This window comes from Myiozetetes cayanensis, unplaced genomic scaffold (assembly GCF_022539395.1).
Source record: "Myiozetetes cayanensis isolate MyiCay16 unplaced genomic scaffold, myiCay2020 scf4, whole genome shotgun sequence".
Classification (NCBI taxonomy): Eukaryota; Metazoa; Chordata; class Aves; order Passeriformes; family Tyrannidae; genus Myiozetetes; species Myiozetetes cayanensis.
The window spans coordinates 13527588-13551656 of NW_026087631.1; the positions used below are offsets into that span (position 1 = coordinate 13527588).

At 39.3% G+C, this 24069-nt stretch overlaps 1 protein-coding gene across 1 annotated transcript; it reads left to right on the forward strand.

Moving 5' to 3' along the window:
• The first annotated feature begins 19563 nt into the window (after nucleotides 1-19563).
• LOC126647065 (uncharacterized) lies at nucleotides 19564-23550 on the forward strand. The gene is given in 3 exon segments (XM_050328923.1): nucleotides 19564-19568; nucleotides 22943-23149; nucleotides 23151-23550. Coding segments are annotated over 3 exon segments (612 nt in total).
• The last annotated feature ends 519 nt before the right edge of the window (nucleotides 23551-24069 follow it).

A 24069-nucleotide genomic window follows, 5' to 3' on the forward strand; every position in this document is an offset into this window, starting at 1 on the left:
CCGAGACAGAGATAGCATCTTGACCTTCAACACAATATTCCTCAATAAACAAGACAGATGTTAAGGCCTAGTTGCTGAAAGAGACACTGAAGTGTTGCCTGCTTATTATCTTTTGCAAGGAGCATTGCAAAACCTGTCCAGATTTTCTATTCATCTGTAGAATGATTACATTTTTAGTCATAAATAAATAATTAAAGTGTGTTTAGCACTGAATAATTTTCAGTGTTTAATTCAGCTGTCTATGAAACATTTAGTGTGATTGTCAATGTTAGTAATATTTGTGTACCACAAATTATATCCAGCTATTCATTCGTACCATATCCTCTATTTTCCTCAAAAGCCCAAAAGTTACAGATTTCTTTGCACTTTTTGCTTACAGGAATAATAAATTATGCTTTTTTGAGCTGCTTGGGGACACTACTAGTAATGCTTTTATCTCTGCAAACAGCAGACGTATAGAACAGATATATTAAAAATTAGAATGTTACATGGCATGGATCTGAAGCCTGACTTACATAGATAAGAGATCCAGCATAAGAATGCAAGGTTGTCTCCATTTCTACAGATGGCAGAACACAGATTTATAAATGAAAATACTGTTTGCATAATTTTAGCCTTAAATGCATCTTTTTGAAGCTATTTTTGGAAGGGTTTTCCATTAAGGTTTGGTGAAATTCTGGTAACTATTGTGCAAAAGTTCTGTACTGCTTGTTGTTTGATTTAACCACGTGACCATAATAAGAAGAATGGATTGCTTCCTAAAAATTAACTGCTTATCTCAGTCAGACTGTTTTTTGCCTAAATTTTCATACTTGTTCTTAGATTCTCAAACTCATTCCTACATAGGTGGTATTCTTTAAAAGCAAACAGAACATTCTAATTATTACCAAAAAACCAAAAAGTGATACTCTCTTGGACCTGCTAGAGAACCAGCATAGATGTTTAGAATGCTTATTGTGTCCACAGATTCTTCTCTGCTGACTTCCACAGAATTTATTAAAATTTTATTGCATGCTTATCTACCATAAAGCAGGATTTACTTTAGTAATTCTGTGGATTTTATAAAACAAGTTTATATGGAATCCTTTAGGTTGTATCCCGATAATGGTTTCACAAATACAAAAGGGAAAGCTTTCAGTTTGAAAGGCTGAGATGGTTTACACAACCTGGAAATAAAATTTTTCAAGCAGCTGTCTGCATAATTTGTACACAACATTGTTAGTTCACTGCCTCTGTTGGGCTGTGCACTCTGCTCTTTTGTGATGAAAAGCCCAATTGTTTGTGCCTGTGTATACCTTTCTTACTTGCTTTTCTATTCCCACTCTTCCCCTCTACAAATTTTCAAGGAGAGGTGGACCCTCTGTGACTACCTTCCAGAGCCATAGCAGCAGGGTTCGGGATTGGGTTCAAGGGGTAAAGGCTCACTGAATTTTGAGGCTGTGGTGGCAGAGGAAATACAGTGATTGAATATCCTGATTTACTGTAGGGCTGGCATAATTTTTCTGGGTTCAATAGTGACAGATATGTATTGGTAAAGGGATATCTGTTGCCACTGCCTCAGCCTCTATGCAAATTCTCCCCAGACTGTTTTATACTTTCTGATTTGTTTGGGTTTTCATTAAGGGTGGGAGATTAATGAAAACCTTAGTAGGGTAGTTGTTACTTCTGGAAGTGCATGCATTAAGAGTATCTTTGGGATAGTATGTGCCCTGCAGTGATGCCCTGGAAGTGCTTGGTCTGTACAGTAGTACTCATAAAGGCCAGACAGTTTCAGCAGCCTGTGCTCTTACACTGCTGTAGGCAAGAAATGCTGATTGACTGCATTGTTGAATCAGGTAAGAGCTATGGATGTCACCTACCTGAACTCCTGTAAGGCCTTTGATATGCTGCCCCCAACATTCTTTCCTCTAAATTGCAGACATATGAATTTGATGGAGAAGGAATTGGCTGATGGCAGCATCCAATTACAGACAACGGCTCAACGTACAAGTGGAACCCAGCAAACAATGATGTTCCTAGAGGGTCCATACTGTGACCAATACTACCTAATATCTTCATCAGTGATACAGTCAGTGTGATTGAGTGCACCCCCAGCAAGCCTGCAGGTGACACATGGCTGAGAGATGTAGTCAATTTGCTAGAGGGAAGAAAAGCCATCTGTGCTTATTTTGGCTGGGATAGTTAATTTTCTTCATTGTAGCTATATGAGGCTGTATTTTGCATTTGTGCTGAAAACAGTGTTAATAATTCAGAGGTGATTTAGGTCCCTCTGAGCAGTGCTTACACATATCCAAGGCTTTTTCTGCTCTTCACCGCACTTCCAGGAAGGTGATGGGGGTGTACACCAAGCTGTGAGGGGACACAGCTGACCACAGGTCAGATGATATGGTATCATGCTTAGCTTATCAAACTGGGGGACAAAGGAGTTCCGGCATTTGCCTTCTGAGTCACTGCTACACATGATGGAGCCTGACTTTCCTGGAGGCAGCTCATGAAGCCTGCCCATGGGAAGCAGTGAGTTAATCCAACTCTCAACTCACCAGTTTTCTACTCTTTCTCTTCCAATTTACTCACCCGTACTATAAAGAAGGTGTGTGTAGGGGTAAGTGAATAATTGTGTGGGGCTTATTTGCTATCTAAACAAGACCTCTCTGGTAATAACACCATCCAGAGGGGACTTGGCAGGCTTGAAGAGTTGGCCTATATGAACCTCTTAACATCCAACAAGGACAAGTGTTAGGTGCTACACCTGGGTCAGGTCAATCCCAAGAGTCAATACAGGCTAGGAGAGAAATGGATTGAGACTTAGGGATCCTTTTGGATGAAAAATTTGATGTGTCTTGACAATGCGCACTTACAGCTCAGAAAGCCAACCATGTCGTGGGTTGGAGCAAAAGACGCATGACCAGTAAATTGAGTGATTCTACCTCTCTTCTCTGCTCTGGAGAGATCCCACCTGGAGTACTCTGGTTCCTCAGCACTGGAAAGATACGGTCCTGTTAGAATGAACCCAGAAGAGTAACAGAAAAATGGTCAAAGGGCTGGAACACCTCTCTTATAAGGAAAGGCTGAGAGAATTGGTGATGTTCAGCCTGGAGAAGAGAGGGCTCCAGGGAGACCTTATTGCCCCTTTTCGGTACTTAAAGACAGCTTATAAGAAAGGTGGAGGGAGTAATTTCAGTAGGGCCTGTGGTGTCAGGACAAGGGACAATGGTTTTAAATTGAAAGAGACTTTATTTATATTTGACATACGGAAGAAATATTTTACAGTGGGGGTGGAGAGGCACTGGAACTGGTTGCCCAGAGGAGCTATGTTCAAGGTCAGGTTGGACAGGGTGTTTGAGCAACCAGGTCTAGCAAAAATTGTCTCTGCTCATTATAGGGAGCTTGGACTATACGAACTTTAAAGGTCTTTTCCAACCCAAACCATTCTCTGATTCGATGATTCTATGTTTAACATATGTGCCATTTAGGAGTGGGCTGAGGGAGAAGAAGGACCTAGGGCAAGAGCATCAGTAAAACATTAGGCTACTGGCATATGTCATTCTTCATCTCTCTTACTAACATGTCTGTAACTGAAAATATGGTGGTGCCTTTTGATTTAGATGTAGGGAAATGACATAAAAGCTAATGGTGTTACTGTGCCTCCACACTTCTGCACAGACAACAGGATTCAACTCTTTGTACTTAATCATCCCAATAATAATGGTTTATATCATAAATTCTATCACAGTTCGCACGGAGACAGATGAGCAGTGATGGATGCTTTCGGATATTAGATGAGGAATGGATATTTATCATACCAAAATCTGGAAATTTTTATATTAAATAGACAGTAGTAAAGCATTGAACAGTTTATAATCCTAATTAAATTGTTGTATTTTGAGTATGGAAACCTTGAAAACTACAAGCTTTGATCTATGATGAATGATGCATCATTTTTGTACTGTAAAGTTAATGCCTTTTCTTGCTGTGCAGTGCTAATTTGAGGAAGGTTCATCCCAGGCAGTTTAAGGTATTACTTCCTTGACTTTCTAGTGTAGAAATACAATACCAATAAGACACTTTTGCCAAATACTTTAAGCTTTTTTTGTAAGTAGTATAGTGACTGTAGATATTGTGTATGATTTGGGTGAAATTTTTCTGTCTTTCAGGTGAAAACAATTTTTCCAGATAAAGAATAACTATGAAGTATTGAGTTGGTCATGTCAACAATAGATAGGTTATGTTAACTTGTGCATCAGCTCATGGATTGCTGATTGGGCAAAAACCCTGAGGGAAAGAAAGATCATTATCTTTTAGTTCAGTGTCTTTAAGCAAAAATGGCATTAAAGCAAAGAGGACACTTAAATTCCCTATAAAAAAATACCTTACAAAGCCAGAGAAATCTCTTTCAGAGATCTATCAGTTTTATTGTCTGAGTTGTATTAATTTTCCTGAAAAGTGGTAGATAACGTGATATTTATTTTCTGAAATGAGAAACTCAGTTATCAGTAACCTAAGAGTGTATATGTTTGAGAACAGGTTAATTGGGTAAAACAGCTTTAGAAAGGCAACTGTGCATAGGAGCAATAAATAAAATTTAAATACAAATTAACTAAAGAAAAGCAATTATACAGACTACAGTAATTAATACATGGCCTGTGGTAATGGAAATACATGAAATGGTGGGTGGCTTTTGTTTGTTTGGCTTTTGTTTTGTTTCTTTGTTTTTTAATTAGGAGTGTAATTTAAATACATACATAAGATGTTTACTGACACTGTAAGTGCACTAGTCTTGATGGTCATTGATCTAGACACTTTTGGGCACTAAAAATCCCAAAAGAATTACCTATAACAGGTTTACTAATCCTAGAAGATATGAAGACTTTAACAACAATTTTCCCTGGAACTTTCTCAATACAAGAGACAAATAACTCTTGCAGAGTTCAGAAGGACTGATTGTTGCATGTTGCAAACAGCTTCTGGAAAAAACTGTGCACTGTGAGAATTACCAGTTTTCTCTGACAGTTTAAAGTAAGAACACATTTGAAGAGGGAAAAAATAAGGACTTCTGACTCCATAAGTTGTCTGAATCCTGTGACTAAATGACTTATTTATGCAGCAGTTGGGAGTAACAGCAGGGAGGCTGCCTAAAAAACCAGTCAGGGCTTTTGACGGTGCCTTCCTCTTTGACAAGTCAAATGGGCTATTTAAGATGACATAATATTGCAGGATAATAAATTAAGCCCCAAAGTTAAGCATTCTGTATCTCACATTTCTCCCCCAAAACAAGTTGAGGAAATTCTTTTGCATTTGATATCTGCCTGTTTCAAAGTCTTTTTAGGGCCCCATTAACATCAGTTTAAAGGTTAGCAGTAAGTGCTTTGCTGCCTTGCTTTTCTCCTGGTGGCTGCTTTTCTGATGATTTCACTATACAGAGCTTTTCAGACACAATATGTGCCACCTCATTTGGTTACAGTTATCTTGTCAGTGCTAGGGCAACAAATCTGTGATTTGTTTAATGCAATTTGGGGGACATTAGTATTGAAGAACATCATCTGCTTGGAGAAAGAAAGGAGGTCACTAAGCACGTCTGTGTGTGTCCTGGAATGGCTAATTTTGCAAAAATACATACACAACTGGAAATTTTTCACTGAGTGTCCTTACAAGTTTTTCTCTATTACCAGGTCATCATAATCCCCAAACAGATTTATAGCCTGCCTTATTCTTAGTGATGGAGGTGGAAGCAAGCTGTAATTAATACAACTCTGTTTCATATTTTTCATGTGTTATAGTATTATCTCAAGAAGGAAGATCAAAGTAAGTAAGCTTGTGTTCAGCTTTGATTTTGTACTGTTTTTGACACCAGACTTTCTGATTGATTAAAATCAAATGACTGAATTTAATGCTGCTGTGAACTTGTTGAAATGAGAGTTAGACCTTAGCATAAACTACAGGAAAGAAAAACTCCATAGTTCTTCACCTACAGTTGTTCCTGCAGGTCCTGAATATTTAGTGAATGAAGACCAAATATCACAGAATAACCTGAGCTCTTAAAAACTGAGACAGCATTTTCAGGGCTTTCTACATAATCATGGTACAAACTCTGTATGTTTATTGTAGTTTGCTCTAGCAATTGAAGAGTTTAATTTATGTCTGTATTGATTAAAAAAGATGCAGAATTAAGTAACATCTAAGGGAATATCATGAACTCTAAGGGGTATTTAAAATGGAGATACAGAAGAGAGACCACTCAGAGGAAATATTGCCATGCATGCAACTTCTAAGTGGCATAATTAAGTGATTAGAGCAAAATTGCTTTTCTGCATAAAGAGGTAAGCCTTTAATTAGTCTGCACTCTGTATTTCCTGTTTGGAAATCACTATAGAAGCATAGAATCATAGAATGGCTTGGGTGGGAAGGAACCTCAAAGATTGTTTAGTTCCAACCTACAGAAGTAAAAGATACAGAATATATATATGCACACACAAACATATATTAAAAAGCCATACAGAAATAGCTATCTGCCAGGCTAGCTACAGGTTGAGAGCAGGCCTTGGGTTTAGCTTGTACTAAAAAAACTAGACAGTTTGAAAAGATGTCTCACAGAAGTGACATATGGGAGTTGTTAGCACATGTACAACCAGGGGCTGGTTAAGCCCCTAGGGTAGAGAGATGAATGAGTAACTGTTGCTTCTTGGTCACAAAGAAGTTAACCCTATGTGGTGTCTGATGAAGATTATGATGATCCATGAAACCAGTGCTCGACCATTCTGATGACCTGTAAGATCGATTCTGAGTCTGTCATTTTAGTGTGTAGTCAGTTTACCAATTTTAGAAATAAAATAATTCCAGATGGAGGGGACCTACAATGATCATCTAGTCCAACTAATAACTTCAGTGCTAACCAAAAGTTATTTAGCGTGTTGACCTAATGCATCTTAAACACTGACAGGCTTGGGGAGTCAATCAGTTCTGGAGGAAGCCTGTTCCACTGTTTGACCATGTCTCAGCTTTCTTCATGTCAAGCCTCAGTGTCCCCGGCACAGTTTTGAGCCATTCCCATGTGTCCTGTCACTGGATACTGGGGCAAGAGCTCAGCACCTCCCTCTCCACTTCTCCTGCTCAGGAAGCTGCAAAGAGCAACAAGGTCAACCCCCAGCATCCTTTTCTCCAAACTAGAAAAACACAAAGTCTTCACAAGTTCTCACAGGACATTCCTTACTGCCCTGTCACCATCTTGGTTGCCCTCCTCTGGGCACACTGAGGGACCTTCACATCCTTCTTAATTGTGGGGCCCAGAACTGCTCACATTGCTCAAGGTGGGCCTGTGCCAATGCTGAAAACAGCAGGATAATCACCTCCTTGGACAGCTGTGTGTGCTGTGTTTGATGCACCACAGGATGGGGTTTCTCCACGCACACAGTGACTCATAGTGATCCCCCAGGACCCTTTCTGCAGGGTTGGTCTGCAGCCACTCCCCTCCCAATTTATATTTGTGCCTGGTGTTACTAAATCCCAGGTGCAGAGTCCAGCATTCGCACTTGTTCAGTTAGTGCCATTGATGATTGCTCAGTGCACCAAACTATCCAGATTCTGAATCCCCTTTTCCCATGGAAGAGTCAACAGCACTTCCCAGTTTGGAATCATCAGCAGGCTCACTAAGAGTGCATCTGACTCCTGCGTCCAGGTCAATGGCAAATATATTGAACAACACAGTCCTAGGACTGATCCCTGAGGAGCACCTCTGGTGACCTGTGGCCAGCCAGCTGTAACCCCATCAACTACAATCCTTGGGATTCTGCCCTTCAGACAGTTCTTCACCCAGTGCACCATGAACCTACTCATTCCACAGCTGGACAACTTGTGCAGGTGGATACTGTGAGGGACAACATCCAAAGGCTTAATAAAGTTCATAATAAATTCTTCCACCAACTTACTTTTTTCCACCAGGTGATGAAGGTTTCCATATCTGTCCTTTGAGGATGTTTGTGAGTGTGAAATAAGACATCAGACTGCCTCCCCATTGGTCACTCTCTGTGTCTGTTCTTTTTAGTCTGTGCAAAGTAATTTTAGCGCTTATTGTCTTCTCAGTTTCACCCACCCAGTTTCTGACAGAGTCCATTGAGGGCCTACTGCTCCATAAAGGAAGAGGAGCTGGGAGCCAAGCACAATAATAAGGCAGATGAGAGCAGGGATCTCACTGAAAGGTGGTGGGAAGTGGACCAGCAAGTCCAGGTCACTATCAATGCCAGGGGCAACAATCAGGGTCATACACATCACTTTATGTTCTGGGTGTAGACTAATGGATTTGGATGTTTCTGTTTCTGTCAGGCATCCACTGTTGAGTGGATGCAGTGGTAAACTCTGGGTCATAGCTTTTTCTTGGTCTTTGTTGCTCTTAGTGTTTATCCATAAAGGCTATCACTACCATTATGGGAATCTTTGACAAACGATGATATGACTCTTAAATGAAGGGAATCAGTAGGAACTTCCTGAAGAAAACAGATATTTTGAGAGATAATGCTATTTCAACTGTATGCCCATCAAACCTTGAGTAGGTATAAGTTACCCAAGAAGTAGCAAAAACTTAAACCACTCACTCTCACCTATCAAAAAGGCTGTCACGTATGAGGGTTTCTGATAGGTCTTGGAATAAACTTGTGTTCAGGGAGTTGCTGTTTCTGTTGTGGCTTCTCATCTTTCACTGAAGGCAAGCAGCATTTCCTCACAGCACTATCTACCGTGATTTGGCCAATGTGGTGTTCATGCCCATCACACAGGATCGTAAGCCATCTTGCAATACAGAAAAAGCTGCAAAGAAAAAAGCAATGTTTCTCCATCTACTAGTCACAAATGGTATGTCTGAACAGTCTCTCTCTTAAGAGAGGAACAATTCCATGCTCACCTCATTACAGTGTTTTCCTTCTAAATCTGGAGGATACAAAAACTTTTAAATTTATTTCTTACTCTGTGGGTCTTTTGCTTAGTTGTAAGGAAAAGCCCAATTACAAATGCTTCAGTAATCACACAGAGGATTCCATTTTATGGATGGTTGAACTGGAAAATAAAAAGTCATTACCTGTGAAATATCATAATTGAATTTTTGATGGCAGGGTCAAATGCATTTTTTAAAGTAATGTTTAAGAGAGATTATAGTTTCAAAGATGATTTTTTTCTTTTCATAATTTCCAAATATACTTCTCAGTCCAACCAACATTTTATGAAGGTTAGTACGCTCTTTTCCAGTTCAACAGGTGTTGGAGCATGTAGTTTGCAACTGAACACATGAAGAGTTTACCTGTTTCAGAAGAAGCACAGAAACTTGAATCTTGAGGCAGATCTGAACTGACCACTGTTTTAAAAGGTGCTCTGGTCCCCTTTGATAAGTGCATGTAAATTTGGCATTTCTGCTCAAAACATTACTTTCCTGAAACTATTAAATAATGTTTTTTGTTATTTTAGAAACTGGATTTTTTGCTATTTTATTCTTGTTACCAACAGAAATACAGAGAGAGGTGAGTGTAATATCTGTTCCCATGTACCACCAAGAGAATTAAAAAGAGAGTTGTAGTCAGTGAAAGCTCTACAAGTAATTTCCATAAAGGGAGGAGAAAAAATATTTTCAGGGGTGTCACAATTACACAGTTACATAGTATGTTTGCAGAGCTCTGAGGGTACAAACTATTCTAAAAATTTTTTTATTACAAGAAAGGAATGGGCCCTCCTTTATTGTCAGCACCTAGATTGTGGTGATAGAGGGCAATTGAAAGCATGTGTTTGTTTGAAAACCCAGGTCGGAAGAAGATACTGGATACCTGTTGGGTAAAAGTAGTCATGGAACCACTGCATTTTTTTAACAGTCATTTAAAGAGTGATAATACTTTACTAATTATTTGGAATATTTATTACTAAATTTTACAATCGATAATAAAAAACCAGCAATCATCATCATCATTGTCATCATTTTCATTACTTTCTCCTTGTCATTGAATCATAGAATAGTTTGGGTTAGAAGGGACCACTAAAGGTCATCTAGTACAACCTCCTGCAATAAGAAGGGGCATCTTCAACTAGACCAGGTTGTTCATAGCCCCATTCAAACTGGCCTTGAACACTTCCAGGGACCTGGGAGTGTTGTACCTTGTTGTATGTCAGGAGGTTCTCCTGGGCTCACTTCTCAAGCTTGTCCACGTCCCTCTGGATGGCATCCTGTCCCTCAGGAATGCCAGCTGCACTGCTCAGCCTGGTGTCATCTGCAAACTTGTGGAGGTTTCACTTGATCCAGCTATCAGCTTATCACTGATTGTGATGGTTTGGACTTGGCTCTCTGCCAAATGCCCAAAGATTCAGTAGCAGCCTCCTCCTTTTTCTCTTCCTTCTTCTCTCAGAGTAAAGGAAAAAAAGCTATGTAAATTGAAGAACTCGAAAATCCAGCTAGTTATATAAAAAATATATATTTGATGTATATTATAGTAAGATGCTATGTATACAGTAAAAAGGAATTCAAACACCTCCTGAAGGGATAGGGAAAGGGGAAAAGGAACAAAAGGAGACAAAGGGACACCGAGCAGATATATGCAATCAAATTTGAGAACTAGTAAAATAACTAGTAAAACAAATCTCATCACGTTCTTTAGAAAAAAGTAGGATTGACACACACGGCCAGCACTCTGTTATCCTCCACGTGGCAGGCCAGCGGTCGCTGCAGGCCTCAGCCTTAGATAAGTGAGACCAACGCAAGGACCCACTGTTCCCGTACCCCGCTGGAAGAGAAGAGAGTGAAGGCCTCTCTTCCCTTCTTATTTATACCCCAATTTACGTAAAAATTGTATGGAATACTGGGAACACTGCCTCTTCCTTGGTTACAAACTGGTAACCAAGGAAGGCCTAGATTAAAACCACCACACTGATGAAGATATGTCACCTTAAATCTGCAAAAGGAAATCCTTTCTGATGATCACCTCAGACAACTAAACTGCTATTTTCTAGATCCATGCTTTGGCCTTTGGTAGGAATTCTTTTAGTTAGAACAGCTAGTCTATGCTCATTGCTAACTTAATATTAATTCAGTAGCAGCTTTGAGTATTTGGTATTCTTTAAATTTATGTCAGTAACTTTACATCAATTTCATTATATTTCGTTACATCTATATATCTTCTAGTTGACTTACAACCTTTTTCATTCCCTCAATAGTTTCATATTTCAGCTTAAGAAAATTTTCATTTTGCAATTTCCCCAACTCACTGCATGACAATTATTTGCAAAGTGAGGAATGACTTTGTGTGTGACCCGGAATACTTCTCCACTTGTTCAATTATACTTGTTCTGCTCCTATCCTTACGAACAATTAGGTCTCTTTTACATGCAAAGAGAGTCTAATGAAGGGTATTGTGAGCAGATACCAAGAGGTCAGTTCTCTAGACCTTCACTCTTGGAATTCCAGTGAGGACAGTGGAGATATTTCCGATTTATACTGTCCTAACTGAGAACAAAAGCAAATCACGCAGTCTGCAAAGGTGTCATCACTGACATATTGTTTGAGGAAAGTGGTGACTATCTAAAAATGGTGTCTTCTAGGAGAGTTTTGCCTATTTTCTCTAAGTAGACTTATTCAGATTTAAATGGAAAGTAGTATGAACTCTAGGGGCAGACTTTGTAAAAATTCAGGTGCTTGAAGTTGTAGTTGGATACTGAGCTGGCCTTTGAAAACTTCTTTGGAGTCTCTCTTCCACCAAAATAAAGTATTCTGATATACAGCTTTGGTCATTTTGGAACACTTATGTGGGAAATTCCTTCATCTTTAAGAACCTCATCACTTTTGAAGTGCTCTCTTATGATGCCTCTGTAATACTGTGATAGTGTTCTAATGTCATAGGGTAAAATACAATACAATCTCAGATTTCATGCTCTGGGAAAGAGACTTTTAAATATTGTCTTACCCATACAAGAATGTTTTTCTGGAAGCTTAGGAGTATACTCTTGGTAAGTTCAGAAACCACTTCTAGTTCTTGACTTTGCAGTCTCAAAGCGATGAATGATTAATTCTGTATGCAATGAAAAATGGCACAATATGTGGAGGATTTTTCATGGTTAGTGAGTTTATAACAGGAATGTGGAAAGACTGTATTGAAAATTGACTGAAATACTCAATTTTAAAAGAACTCAGCAGTTTTCACAAGAAACACTTCCCTTAACTGTGTTAGGTCTTTAGTACAGAGACCTAATTTTTCCTTTACCTTTGCATGCTATAGGTTGTGTGACATTGCATGCAGTGATATAGAAAAAATAAACTACAGTAATAGTAGCCTGCAAAATTACAGATTGTGCTTGTTATTTTTCCCTAAAAGATTAAAAAAGATGTAATATCCACACTGCCTGGAGCGTGTACCCTTGACTTACAGAAGTATAGTCTTATAGTATAGGAATCTTGTGCAAAACTCCTATAAATATATTTTTAAAAGGCTGATAAACATAAATTAAAATTTTATTTTTTTTCTGGAACATAGTAAAGTCAAAACATCAGACAAATCTAAACATTTTTTAATTATAATGCTTACTTACTTTAAATTTACAAATATGCATTTTGCTACCGACATTTTCCTAACATAATTTCAAGCTTTCCTACTGCTGTAGAGAATTTCAGACAGGGTCATAGGGGTTAACATGAAGATTTCTAAAAATAATTTGATATATTAAAATTTTTCCATAAAACAGGTAAGCTTCTCTTTCAGAGTCAAATGCATTGTGATTTACATGTGTGCAAATGGAATGCAAAGATGACTAAAATAATGCTATTGGAGAATTTTGTATTGGTGTAGCACTAAGATAAATCACTCCCAAGGTGCCAGGTGTCAGGAGTATTAGGGCTGATGGTCTTGTCAGGTTCACTTTCTGAACACAGAGGTTAGCACAAAGATCTTTTCCTGGCAACAATGTAATGACTCTTTATGTCTCTGCTAATTATATCCTAAGCAAGAAAAGAAGAAAAATTAAAATTGGCAGAGAGAGAGGCAGAAACTTCTTTAAGATTCAGAATTTTGAGCTCTTATTTCACATTCATCAGACTGAGTAGGACTGGCGAAATCAAGCACTATATCTACAGGTCCAGAGAAAATGTGGGGTAACTTAGAAATGCCTCCAAATTCATGAGAGAACTGCAGAACAAGACCCTTTTAGGCTTATGGGCATATTCCTCAAAACAAAAGTCTTTGTGTGTGGTGGGAACATACCCTTGAGAAGACTACAGGAAAGCTCCAGGGAAGAAGAGGTCAAGCTGGCTGTCTGTGAGTATGAACACTGTCACTTCCCAAAGCAACTGCAAAATAAATGCATTGAGAGAAACGTGGCCTGGCAGCCTAAGTCTGTCAGTATGTGATGGGAGCATGTGAAGAATAGTAAAAATGAAAGCTACATACAGTTGTTTATAGAGGTCAGCAAATATAGTGAGATAAAGAGAAGCTGGAGTGCAAAATGTCCAAAGCCTGTCTGGCATGGTCAGCTTGTATGATTTTTGGCAGCTTTGTTTGTTCCAGGAGCCCCTGGTGGTCTAGTGGTAAAGGCGCCGCGCTATCACCGCCGAGGCCCGGGTTCGATTCCCGGTCAGGGCCACTCCCGGGCAGATGGAGCTCGTTAGCCCTTAAAGGCAACCCACCTACGTCCTGAGGACCTCGCTGCCACTGTCCAAGCTCGCTTGGCCCCGGCAGATGAACCTCAGGATTAAAGGGTGGGCTCAGTTCCGCGCACACTGTGTCTCACCTAAAAAATCCAATGCGCAGGCTGGAAGGTGGAAAGACCTTCCCCGGATCTTCGCTCGCGAAGACTGGCCATTATTTATTTATTATTTTTGTTTGTTCCAGGATCCTAATTTTTTGTTTGCTTGATTTTTTATTTTTTTTTTTTTGTCGTTTGGTTAGTTGGTTTTGTTTTTATTTTCTAACCTACATCTTCTGTAGTTATACTTTTCAGATCTACTAATACTCTGTCCCAGACTGTCTTTGGTATATTCAAAGCAGGGATGAGGTTCTCCTCTGTATGGATATTTATGATATTTGTGTTGGAACCAACTTTCACTAGCTGGGCATATGACAGTGCTAAAGGTCTGTTAGTATCTGCCAGGAAACAGAGGGATACAATTATGTTGCAGTGTTACCTTTACAGTGTTGAGGCACATGTTCACAGCTTAACTATTCAGTGTGCTGAAAAAGCTATGCAGTGGCAGTAATCTATTGTTTTGCATTTCAAAGGTGGGTAGCAAACCTGTAGACAGAGCTGAGAAGAAGGGATGGCCATGTCAGAGTAAGCAGGATGAGTCCTCTCTCAGTACACACCTGAGCAAATACAACCTGCTTCCAATCCCACGTCTGAGCTGTAGCCTCAGTCAGTTCCTGCAGAAGTGTGGCGGTCACATAAATAAAAACTGGCATAAATTTAACACTTAAATCTCTCTCTCCTACCCATTACTGATTCAGAGGTCTTGTGGCAACTTTTCCAAAATTTTCTACGTCTTGCTTTCACACAGAGAATGTCCCTTACTTCAACACGTGAGGGAGGTGAAAGCTCCCAACAACTCCCACTCTGCTCAGCCCTCTGAGGATACTTCTCTCCACACAGTATTTTTACCCCTTAACCCTTTTTCTGTCTCACATATGTGACAAGTCACATCTTTACATTCTAATCACTGTCACCAATCATTTTTCATATTAACTCCTTTAGCTTTTTTAGCTTCTTCTGGACCTTAGTTTCTGCAGTCATTCACAGACACAAAGGTTAGGGAAACTTCTGGCAGCTCAATTGAGACAGCTGTGCACCAAGACTTTCTAGAAAGAGATGGGTGAATAAAAAAATTCTTCCATTTCTTACTATTGTGTCATCATGATGATAGTATCTTTTCTAGATGCATGGAAATACCAAAATGTTAGGAAAATTCTCATCAGATGTGGGTATGTTCATCCTGTCCTGAACTGTTTCCTTTCAAGTACTTTTCTCCTTCCTTTATTGAGAAATACTCATTAAGTGTAATTTAATGTTATTTCTACTTTCTCTCCTGTCTTTCCCACTACCTTTTGTTTGGGCAAGTTCCCAAACTCCTTAAATATGAAAAATCCTTCCCCTGAGGAAAACTTGAAAATTATCTAGGTTAAAGCAAATAAATGCTACAAAAGTAAATAAGGCCTTCAAGATCCAATTTTTTTGGCAAATATGTTTATCATTTTGGTCTGAGAAATGAGATGTGGCTCTAAGAATGTTCCAATAGTCATTTCCAGTCTAAAACTCAAATAACTAACTCTGAAAAACATGTCAGCTAGTACAAATCTTCCCAAACTTGTAAAGAAAATGGTGCATAGCTAAAACTCTGCTGTAAAACATTCATAGCTGGCTTTCAGGTAACTGCTTGCCAGACATGAAAGTTTTGACTTGTACAATTTCTTCCAATTAACAGGCCTTCAAGATGAAAATATACACAGAATGTGAATTTCAGCTTAGTGCACAGCTGTATTTATCAGAACCTTTGCTCTGATTGTGTGAATTCAGTTTGAAACCCAATTATTTCTAAAATTGCTTCTGCCCTTTACTGTGAGTTGTGCTAGAAGTTTGCTTTATTTTTACTAATATTTGAAATAGAAGCATACAGCATATGCTAGTCACTCATATCACAATCAGATTTGTTTCTCTTTACATATTCTCACACCTTTTATTCCTTTATAATTCATGTGACCACAAAGTACAAATTATTTTATGCAAAAAATTTGTTTTGAGATATCTTGTTTTGAGATATCTTCTGTTGAGCAGTTTTCTTCAAAATCTGAAAGTATTTTCTGAAAGAATGTGTCTAAATACATAGCAGATGTTTCTTCTTTTCCCAGCTCTGTGAAAATCCATCTTGTAACTTTACTCTGGAGCTGAAGAGACAAGCACATGACTTTGGGACAGCCAGCCAAGCCAAACTTTCCTGGTTCTCTATGTAGACGAGGATCCGAGGCTCCAAGAGCTGAATCCCTGTCATCATTTGGCTACTGGCAATCCTGCTGGCAGAGAGCAGCTGTGAGTGCCATGGGCTTTCAGGTATTCTGTTGTGGACATGAATTTCTGGGCTTGAAACAGTTGGTGCTAACTCCAGGACATTCAAATCATGGAGACACGGCATGCCCCTTTGAACATCCAGACACAATTTCTGAAGGAATTCTCATGACGATTTTTCAGAGCAGCAGTAGGGTTCAGGTTTTCCTGTACTGAGATATCTTCTTATTTCAGCATTTCAAAAGCAATTTTTATGTAAAATTTTGAGGTTTTGAAAATGTTAAAAATCCTCTCTTGCCTGCAGCTACTTTTTTTTTTTTTTAATTTTGAAAGATGTATTCTGCATCTAAAGTTTCCCCTAATGTTCCTATCTCTTCATAATGCTCAGCTGACAGAGCAGAAAAATGTGTTGTGATGTATTGTTTAAAGACAGAAAATGAATCCTGTCTTTTCACATTTTACTCTAAATGTCAGTTACTTTGTTTACTAGTGTCTTTGTCATTAAATGCCACTTTTTGATCTTTGAAATCCATGTTTTTACAATATTTAAGGAAATGAAAAGAGATTAGGCTCTTTACGTCAATAGTGCTTGAGTGTGTTCTTACAAGAAAAACCTTCAACATTACTTGAATTTCCTGAAATTACTTAAATGTGTTTGTTTACTATTTCTGCATTTTTATGGCCTGTTTTGGATTTCCTTTTTCTTAACTTCAGAAATATTAATGAAAGAAAATTTGGGAAGTCAGAGAGTAGATTAATTTGCTTTGAAATAAGGACAAGTGAACTAAAATAAAAAGATCCAAAGATATTTAGCAAACAATTTTGCAGAATTGCAAAAGTGCCTCTGAGGTAAGTCTCACTGGAAATTTTTAATTGTCTTAAAAGTTAGGAGGCTTTCTAAATACCTATCTAAAGTTTACAAATAAATATTTTTCTGAGGCACATCATGCATTGGACATGGGGAACTTATGCTCCTCTCTGCAACTTTCTATGAATTATCAGAAAGTTTTGATGGTCAGTCTCAATGTTCCTTGTAGACTAAGCCCATTTCTTCCAGATTTTTTTCTTGGCTGCTGTTTTCCCTGCTTCTAATAACTTCTGTTGCTCTCTTCTGAACTGTCTCTAAATAATGTATTTCTGTAAGTGTGATTTGGAAACAAGATGAAATACTCCAGGTAATGCTCTGCCAGCACTAAGTTAAGCAGAATATCAGCTGTTGTGTTTTACATACAATACAGTGAAATGAAATCTATCTTTTTTTATCTTATGTTATTGTGTTCACAGATTTCACAGAATGTTCTAAGTTGGAAGGGACCTACAAGGATCACTGAGTCCAACTCTTAAGTGATCTGTATGGAGATAAAACCTGTAACCCACAACCTTGGTGTTATTAGCACAATACTCTAACCAAATGTTCACTCATCTTCAGTTTTTGACGCATTCCAGCTATCTTCCCTGATTCTGCATGTGCATGCCTGTGATTGTTCCTCCACACATGTACTACTTTCCACTTTGCTGTGCACTGTTATCAGCTGTAAATTTTCACTTCTGATCATTTGTTTTGGTAATTTTATCTTGACCACATTTCGCTTTTCACTTTGGTTCTGAGAATTCTACATAAGTGTATGATAAAGCCTATCTAAATTTAAGGCATGTCACATCTAGTCCTATCTGCTGAGGCAAAACAATGATGGAGGATAAGTCAGTTTGACAACTAACTTTGTTTAGAATAAAGTAACACTTGAATACTGTTCAGCAGTATTCTCCTTGAGGAGTATCAGGTCTCCTTGTATTTGCTTGGTGCTGACAGCCTGCAGCAAGGAAGGGTATACCTGAGAAGGCATGAGGTCCTGGCTCCAGGGCCTGGAGGGGTCAGGCTCCATGTGCTCTAGAGGTGACTCTCTATAAGACTCCAAGCCCCGGGACCTGTCAGCTCATGGACTTGGCTAGGAGTTTTACTTTAATATGCAGATATAGGGTTCTTTAATACCTTGAGATGGCATCAAGAGAATAAGCCATGGACTTATTCCCAAGGAATTTCTTGATTAATTTAGGGGACCAAATAAGGGAACTTGACCAAAGTTCAAAAGGACACTGCACAAGCTAGACAAAAACGTTCCACCACAGTATTGACTCAACATATACTGTTAATCCACAACACTTAAGTCAAAATCCAATAAATCAACACTTGAATCAAGATCCAATAAATCCACAACACTTAAGGCAAAATCCAACCAATTTCACAATGCTTTAATAAAGATCCAATCCCTCCAGCTCCAAGCCACCCTAAGCATCAAGAAAGGAGCAAAGAAAGAGAGCAGAGGGAGCAAGAAGAGAGAAGAAGACCTTGTAGAAGCCATGTAGAAGGCCAACTCTCACAAATCCAATGGCAGGGCCATGACACAGGGCAAACACAGGCCTATGGTTTTATCTGCTCTGGTCCCTGTGGCCAACCCCTCCAGGCAGGGTCTCGGGGTTCCAGGCCTGGATGAGGGGCAGTGTCCTTTCTGCCGCTGCCAATCTGAGACTGGGTGAGGGGCTACAGGAGGTGTGGTGTGTTATAGGAGGTGTGGTGTGTTATAGTTTTCCTGGGCTGTTTGTGACTGGCAGCTACTCTGGGGATTCCCCAGGGGGCTCCAGGAGCTGCCATGAGGAATAGAACACCACCCCACTCTGTGGGGTTGAACCCACTCATTCCCCCTTCACACACACACACACTCCCCGTAAGGTGGTTCTGAACCAATAATAACTGATCTGGTGTCTAACACACTCCTTAACCTGCAATTGGTATCACTGGCTTTGAGTATGCCCTTATCAAACTGATCAGGTCAAGGCTTTTCAATCCCTTTCAGGTTGCAGTCAAACACTCAAAGTGTGTGCTCACTTGTGCATAATGGATTTAAGACTTGTAGCATGAGGTTTCTTTCTTGCAGTATAGCCAATATTTTGGAAGTAGAACTACTGCTTTAGAGAACCCTGTGAGATCTGGAGCTTAGTCCAGAATTCATTTATAATCTCTATTGCTTATATCTCTCTTCTCTTCAGCTATTTAGTAGTGTTAGTTGCTTTCATCTGGATCCTGAAATAATAAAAGACCACACTTTTCAAAAAAAAAAAAAAAAAAAAAAGGTTTATTTTGCATGTAAAAGAAGTTTTTCAGACTGCTCATTAACCTTTAAAATGTAAAGGCTTTTGCAGTTAGGGGAGTAAAACATCTTATAGAGACTCCTTTTATGATATTTTTCTTGATTCAGTTGCAGCAGATGATGTTCCTTTCGCTACTCTTGATCTCTTGATCAGAATAGTAGACAAAGGGAAACAGTGTTGCCTATCATGAAATGAATAGTATCTTGATAAGTTAGTCACTTTCAAAGTATAAAATACTGTATCTCCCTAAAGTAACCTTCTAACACGTCTGTATTATTTAATAATATTTATTACATAGGTTCTCTCTGAGGGATTACTATCAAGTGCCTTAAAGCTGCCTCTGTGGGTTGTAACTTTTATGTGTTCATCTATCTACAGTAGGAATAAGATGAGAGTTAGATGCTTAGGGTGCCCATGAGGTAAAAGGATCAAGGTGCATAGCTAAGAATAGAATATAGAAAACAATGTAACCTCTGAGAAGAATCCTTCATTTTGGGTCCTAATTACAGAAGATTTGAAAAAAATTCCTTTCTTTGCTGAAATTCTCTGCATAACTGCAGACCACTTTCAGTTATCTTTCCTGTCCTTTTTCAACTACTGCAGCTCAAATCATTACATATTTTGATTGTGTCTTCCTTATCTATTTGAACATTTTTTTTTTTTTTTTTTTTTTTTTTTAACTCATCTGCCTCTTCTCTGTTGAGCCACACTCGAAGTGTTGTGACCCCACTGAACATCTAACTGGATGCTGAGCAACAACCATTTCAACATGACCTGGTGTGACTTTGTGACTTTGCTATAAATTTGCTATCAAGCTTCTGCTAGTGGTAAATAATGCAACACCTGGACACGATTGCTCCAGTTGAGTGTTATTCTTGTTTTGTCCACTCAGATGCTATTGGGAACATTAGTGTAGTAGGCTTGGTAAATATTTCTGGAAGCCCTAGAACATCAAGTAACTTCTGCTGGTCCAACATCCTCTAATTTTTATTATTCGGTAAAATAAAAGCAGCAACTAACATGAGAGGAAAGACACTGCAAAAATGCCATTGAATTTTAAAAATGCTTATTAGAAAATGTGGAAATAAAAATAAAGGAAAATAGTTATACAAATTTTGATTTCCACATATGAAATAGTCTCTAGAAGTGAAAGTACATTTCAATTGCATCTAGAGATGAAAAGGTAGGCACTGTGATATAGTCATTAACTTTGAATAACACTCAGTTTTTCCAGACAGAAAACACCGTCCTCCTCCACTCAAAGCTCTGCAGAATGAGTATTTGCTCCAATTTTCCACTGCAAATTGTAAGGAGACAGCTTGGGCTCAGGTAAATCTTCATAGAAATGAAAAAGTTTCTTCTCCCTACCACCTCTACCAAAGAACCAGTGAGGTGGATGCTTAGATGGAACTGTGCCTAGCAATGAAATGATGCAAGGCTGAGCAAATGTTGTGGCAGTAAATGTAGGTTCTAGTGAATTCAAGGTTCGGAGTGGCCCCATGCCCCAGGACAATGATAAAAACTTGAAAGAACATATCTCCTGATGTTGCTCCCCCAAAACTTAGGAAACACAATTTGAAAAAATTCCCAGGACTTTGTAAAAATGTAACAGAAATCACAGCAAGATCCTCATGAATACAGTGGGAATGGACCTTCCTCCTCTATTTATTTTAAATTATCTTGTATAGTTGCATAGTTCAAGGACTATATGGTAAAAGCCTGTAGTCCCAAAGGGAGGCAGGGGCTACAGGCTTCAGGAGCATTTCAAGTTGCTATTTAAGTTCTCTGCTTCCTTGGTAGAGTTTTGTTAATTTCTTAAAGATTTTCTGAGAATGAGATAAAACCTACTACTGCAACAGGCCACCACATTTATGGTAATTTTAGGATCTGTCAGTCTGGTTTTGCAGGAAATATCAATCTTTACATGTGAAAACAATATTCCTCCTTTTATTTTTTAGTGATCTACTCTCTAGTTCCCTAGTTCCATCAGTTGATAAAGGAAGCCTCTTGAAGAAAGTTCCCATATAGCTCAGCCTGGGCAAACACCAAAGTGCTCAGCCAGCGAGATGAGGAAACCAAAAAACAGAGCTTTGAGCTGAAATAAATATATCCTGCCTCTCCACAGGGCTCACAAGTTGGGTTCATTGCTACACCAACTGTAAGCAGGTAGCTTTTGGGTGATTTGAGCAGAGTAGCTCCAAGAGTGGGAGGGCTGAGTTTCATAGAATGTACCAGATACATATACTTTCAGGAGATCAAATTTGTGAAGTAAAAACACATTCTCATTAGCTCTGGCTAGCTTATGATTAATAACACTTGCTGTTCTATTCTATGTTACATACCCAGCTGAATAAAAAACCTGAGCATTGTTACAGAAATTAATATGGAGGCTTAAGTCTCAACACATTCATGTGTGATGGGCAATTTTTCAACTAAAAATATGCAGGGAAAACAAAAACCTTTTGTTTCATATTACTTGAGCAAGACAGATTGGGAAGGCAGTCTTGCTTTGGATGGTGAGAACTACCAAAACCACATATACAACCACTGAAAAATGTGGCATGAGCAGTCATGGACTCTTAGCACTGGGCTCTGAAAATAGCTATGGTACATATGGCTTAAATGTGCATCAGGAGCTAGTCAGCATGAATCCTAACAGGTGATGGGGAGGCTCCAGAGGAGGAGTTCTTTGCACCCCTTTGTGGCCAGGAAGAGCAAGAGTGTTCTGGTCAGGGCTGAGGTGCAAGTGGTCTCCGTTCTTTTCCCTAGTGCCTTTGCCTGGTCATCTGCTGCGACTGGTAGAGGTCCTTTCAGCACCAGGTTCTACTTTTTCCCATTTCCTGTCCTCTCCTGCCATTATTGTAGCTGTTATCCTGGAAGTGTCTCTCCAAAGTTCAAGCCCTTTAGGCAGCCATGTCCTCTGCCTCTGCCTTCACTTCCTCCATTGTTGTAGAGGAGCTGGGATGGTGCAAGTGTACAGCAGGTGTACTGGGGTGGCATGGAACTTGCACTGGGCACACTCCTGTGCTGCTAACCAACCTGCGCTGGTTGATAGCACTGCTTTGTTCACTTCTGCAAATTTTCCTTACCCTGACAGCTTTCCAAACTGCAATGTTTTCAGTGAGATAATTTTCCCTTGTTTCTGTGTAAAGTGCTGTGGAAAATGATGATGCCATAGGCAAATTGTGAACTCCTGAAATTCTGATTGTCCTTTGGGACAGGGATGCATGTGTGGTATTTATCTACCCTACAGGACTTGCAGATGAAGAAATTCTGATGGAGAGATGACTGGGTGAAGTGTGCATTCTCAATTTACTTTTAGCCCCACAAGCTGCAGCATTACTGTTACATGTTGCTGGAATAAAGCTTGAATGACTCTGATTAGAGGGCAGGAATTCCTTTGAGAAAGTTATGGTAGCACAAATAATTTAAAGTACTTTGGTAGTGGCAAAACCCTGGTATGAAATTATTCTGTTAGCATTACTCCTTGGCTATATGGTAAATATACTGAGCCATATATTTTTTTATTAAAAAAGAAAAAAAAGGAAAAAAAAGGAAAAAAAAATTGTAGTGCTCCTAACGGCTTTTTACTCCCTTCCAAGGGCAAACTGTTGTTACTTTTTCAAATTTTACCGTGATTGTGACTTTTTGAAAACATTTGTTTATGGTTGTTTTTTTTTTCAAAGACAGAATAGATAGTATGGAATATAAAGTTTGATTTCAACATATGGCATTTAAAACATATCTAAGTGAACTAATAAAAGAGGCATATGCTTTAACAAATTTTTGTAAGATATGACAAATATATTGAACCTAGAGATATCAGGAAATCTAATGCTGGCTTTGTCACTGGCCCAGGTGACCAAGAAGGCCAGTGGCACCCTGGCCTGGATCACGAACAGTGTGGTCAGAAGGACCAGGGCAGTGATCTTTCCCCTGTACTCAGCACTGGTGAGGCCACACCTGGAGTGCTGTGTTCAGCTCTGGGCCCCTCAGTTCTGGAAGGACATTGAGGTGCTGGAGCAGGTCCAGAGAAGAGCAACCAGGCTGGTGAAGGGACTTGAACACAAGTCCTATGAGGAGAGGCTGAGGGAGCTGGGGTTGTTTAGCTTGGAGAAGAGGAGGCTCAGGGGAGACTTCATCTCTCTCTACAACTTCCTGAAAGGAGGTTTTAGCCAGGTGGGGTTTGGTCTCTTCTCCCAGGCAATCAGCAGTAGGACAAGAGGGCATAGTTGCAAGCTCTGCCAGGGGAGGCTTAGGTTGGATATTAGGAAGAAATTCTTTACAGAGAGAGTAATCAGGCATTGGAATGGGCTTCCCAGGGAGGTGATGGATCCTCTGTCCCTGAAGGTATTTAAGAAGAGACTGAATGTGGCACCGAGTGCCGTAGTCTGCCAGTAACTGTGGTGGTAGCAGATCAAGGGTTTGGCTTGATGATCTCAGAGGTCCTTTTCAACCCATCTGACTCTATGATTCTGTGATCTCACTTTGGTCAATCATTTAGTCTCATCTATTTAATCTTCCTTTAAATTAAAATAATAATATGGAGAGGTTTTAGAAAACTAATTACTGGTATATCAATAAGGGAATACTCCATTAGTATGTCAACATTTTCCTCAAAACTGAAGCAAACATTGAGGAATCACTATTTTATTCTTCTGTTATCTACTCCCAGCTGGCTTGAGTGGCTGTAGATGACAGAAGATACATCATTTTTAAATGTGCTGCCTTCAGAAAACATCCCTAAAGCCTCTTGCCCCTCACCCCATATCTATGTGCTTTCACCTGCTGTAATGGCTCTTTCTCTCGTTTCTTCGAAGTGGAGCTCTACCTGCAAAGACACAGTCCTGCAAAGGATACAGTCCTGCAAAGGATTTTGAAATGTCTGTGTAAGACTGTAGGCTTTGACCTTTAACAGCT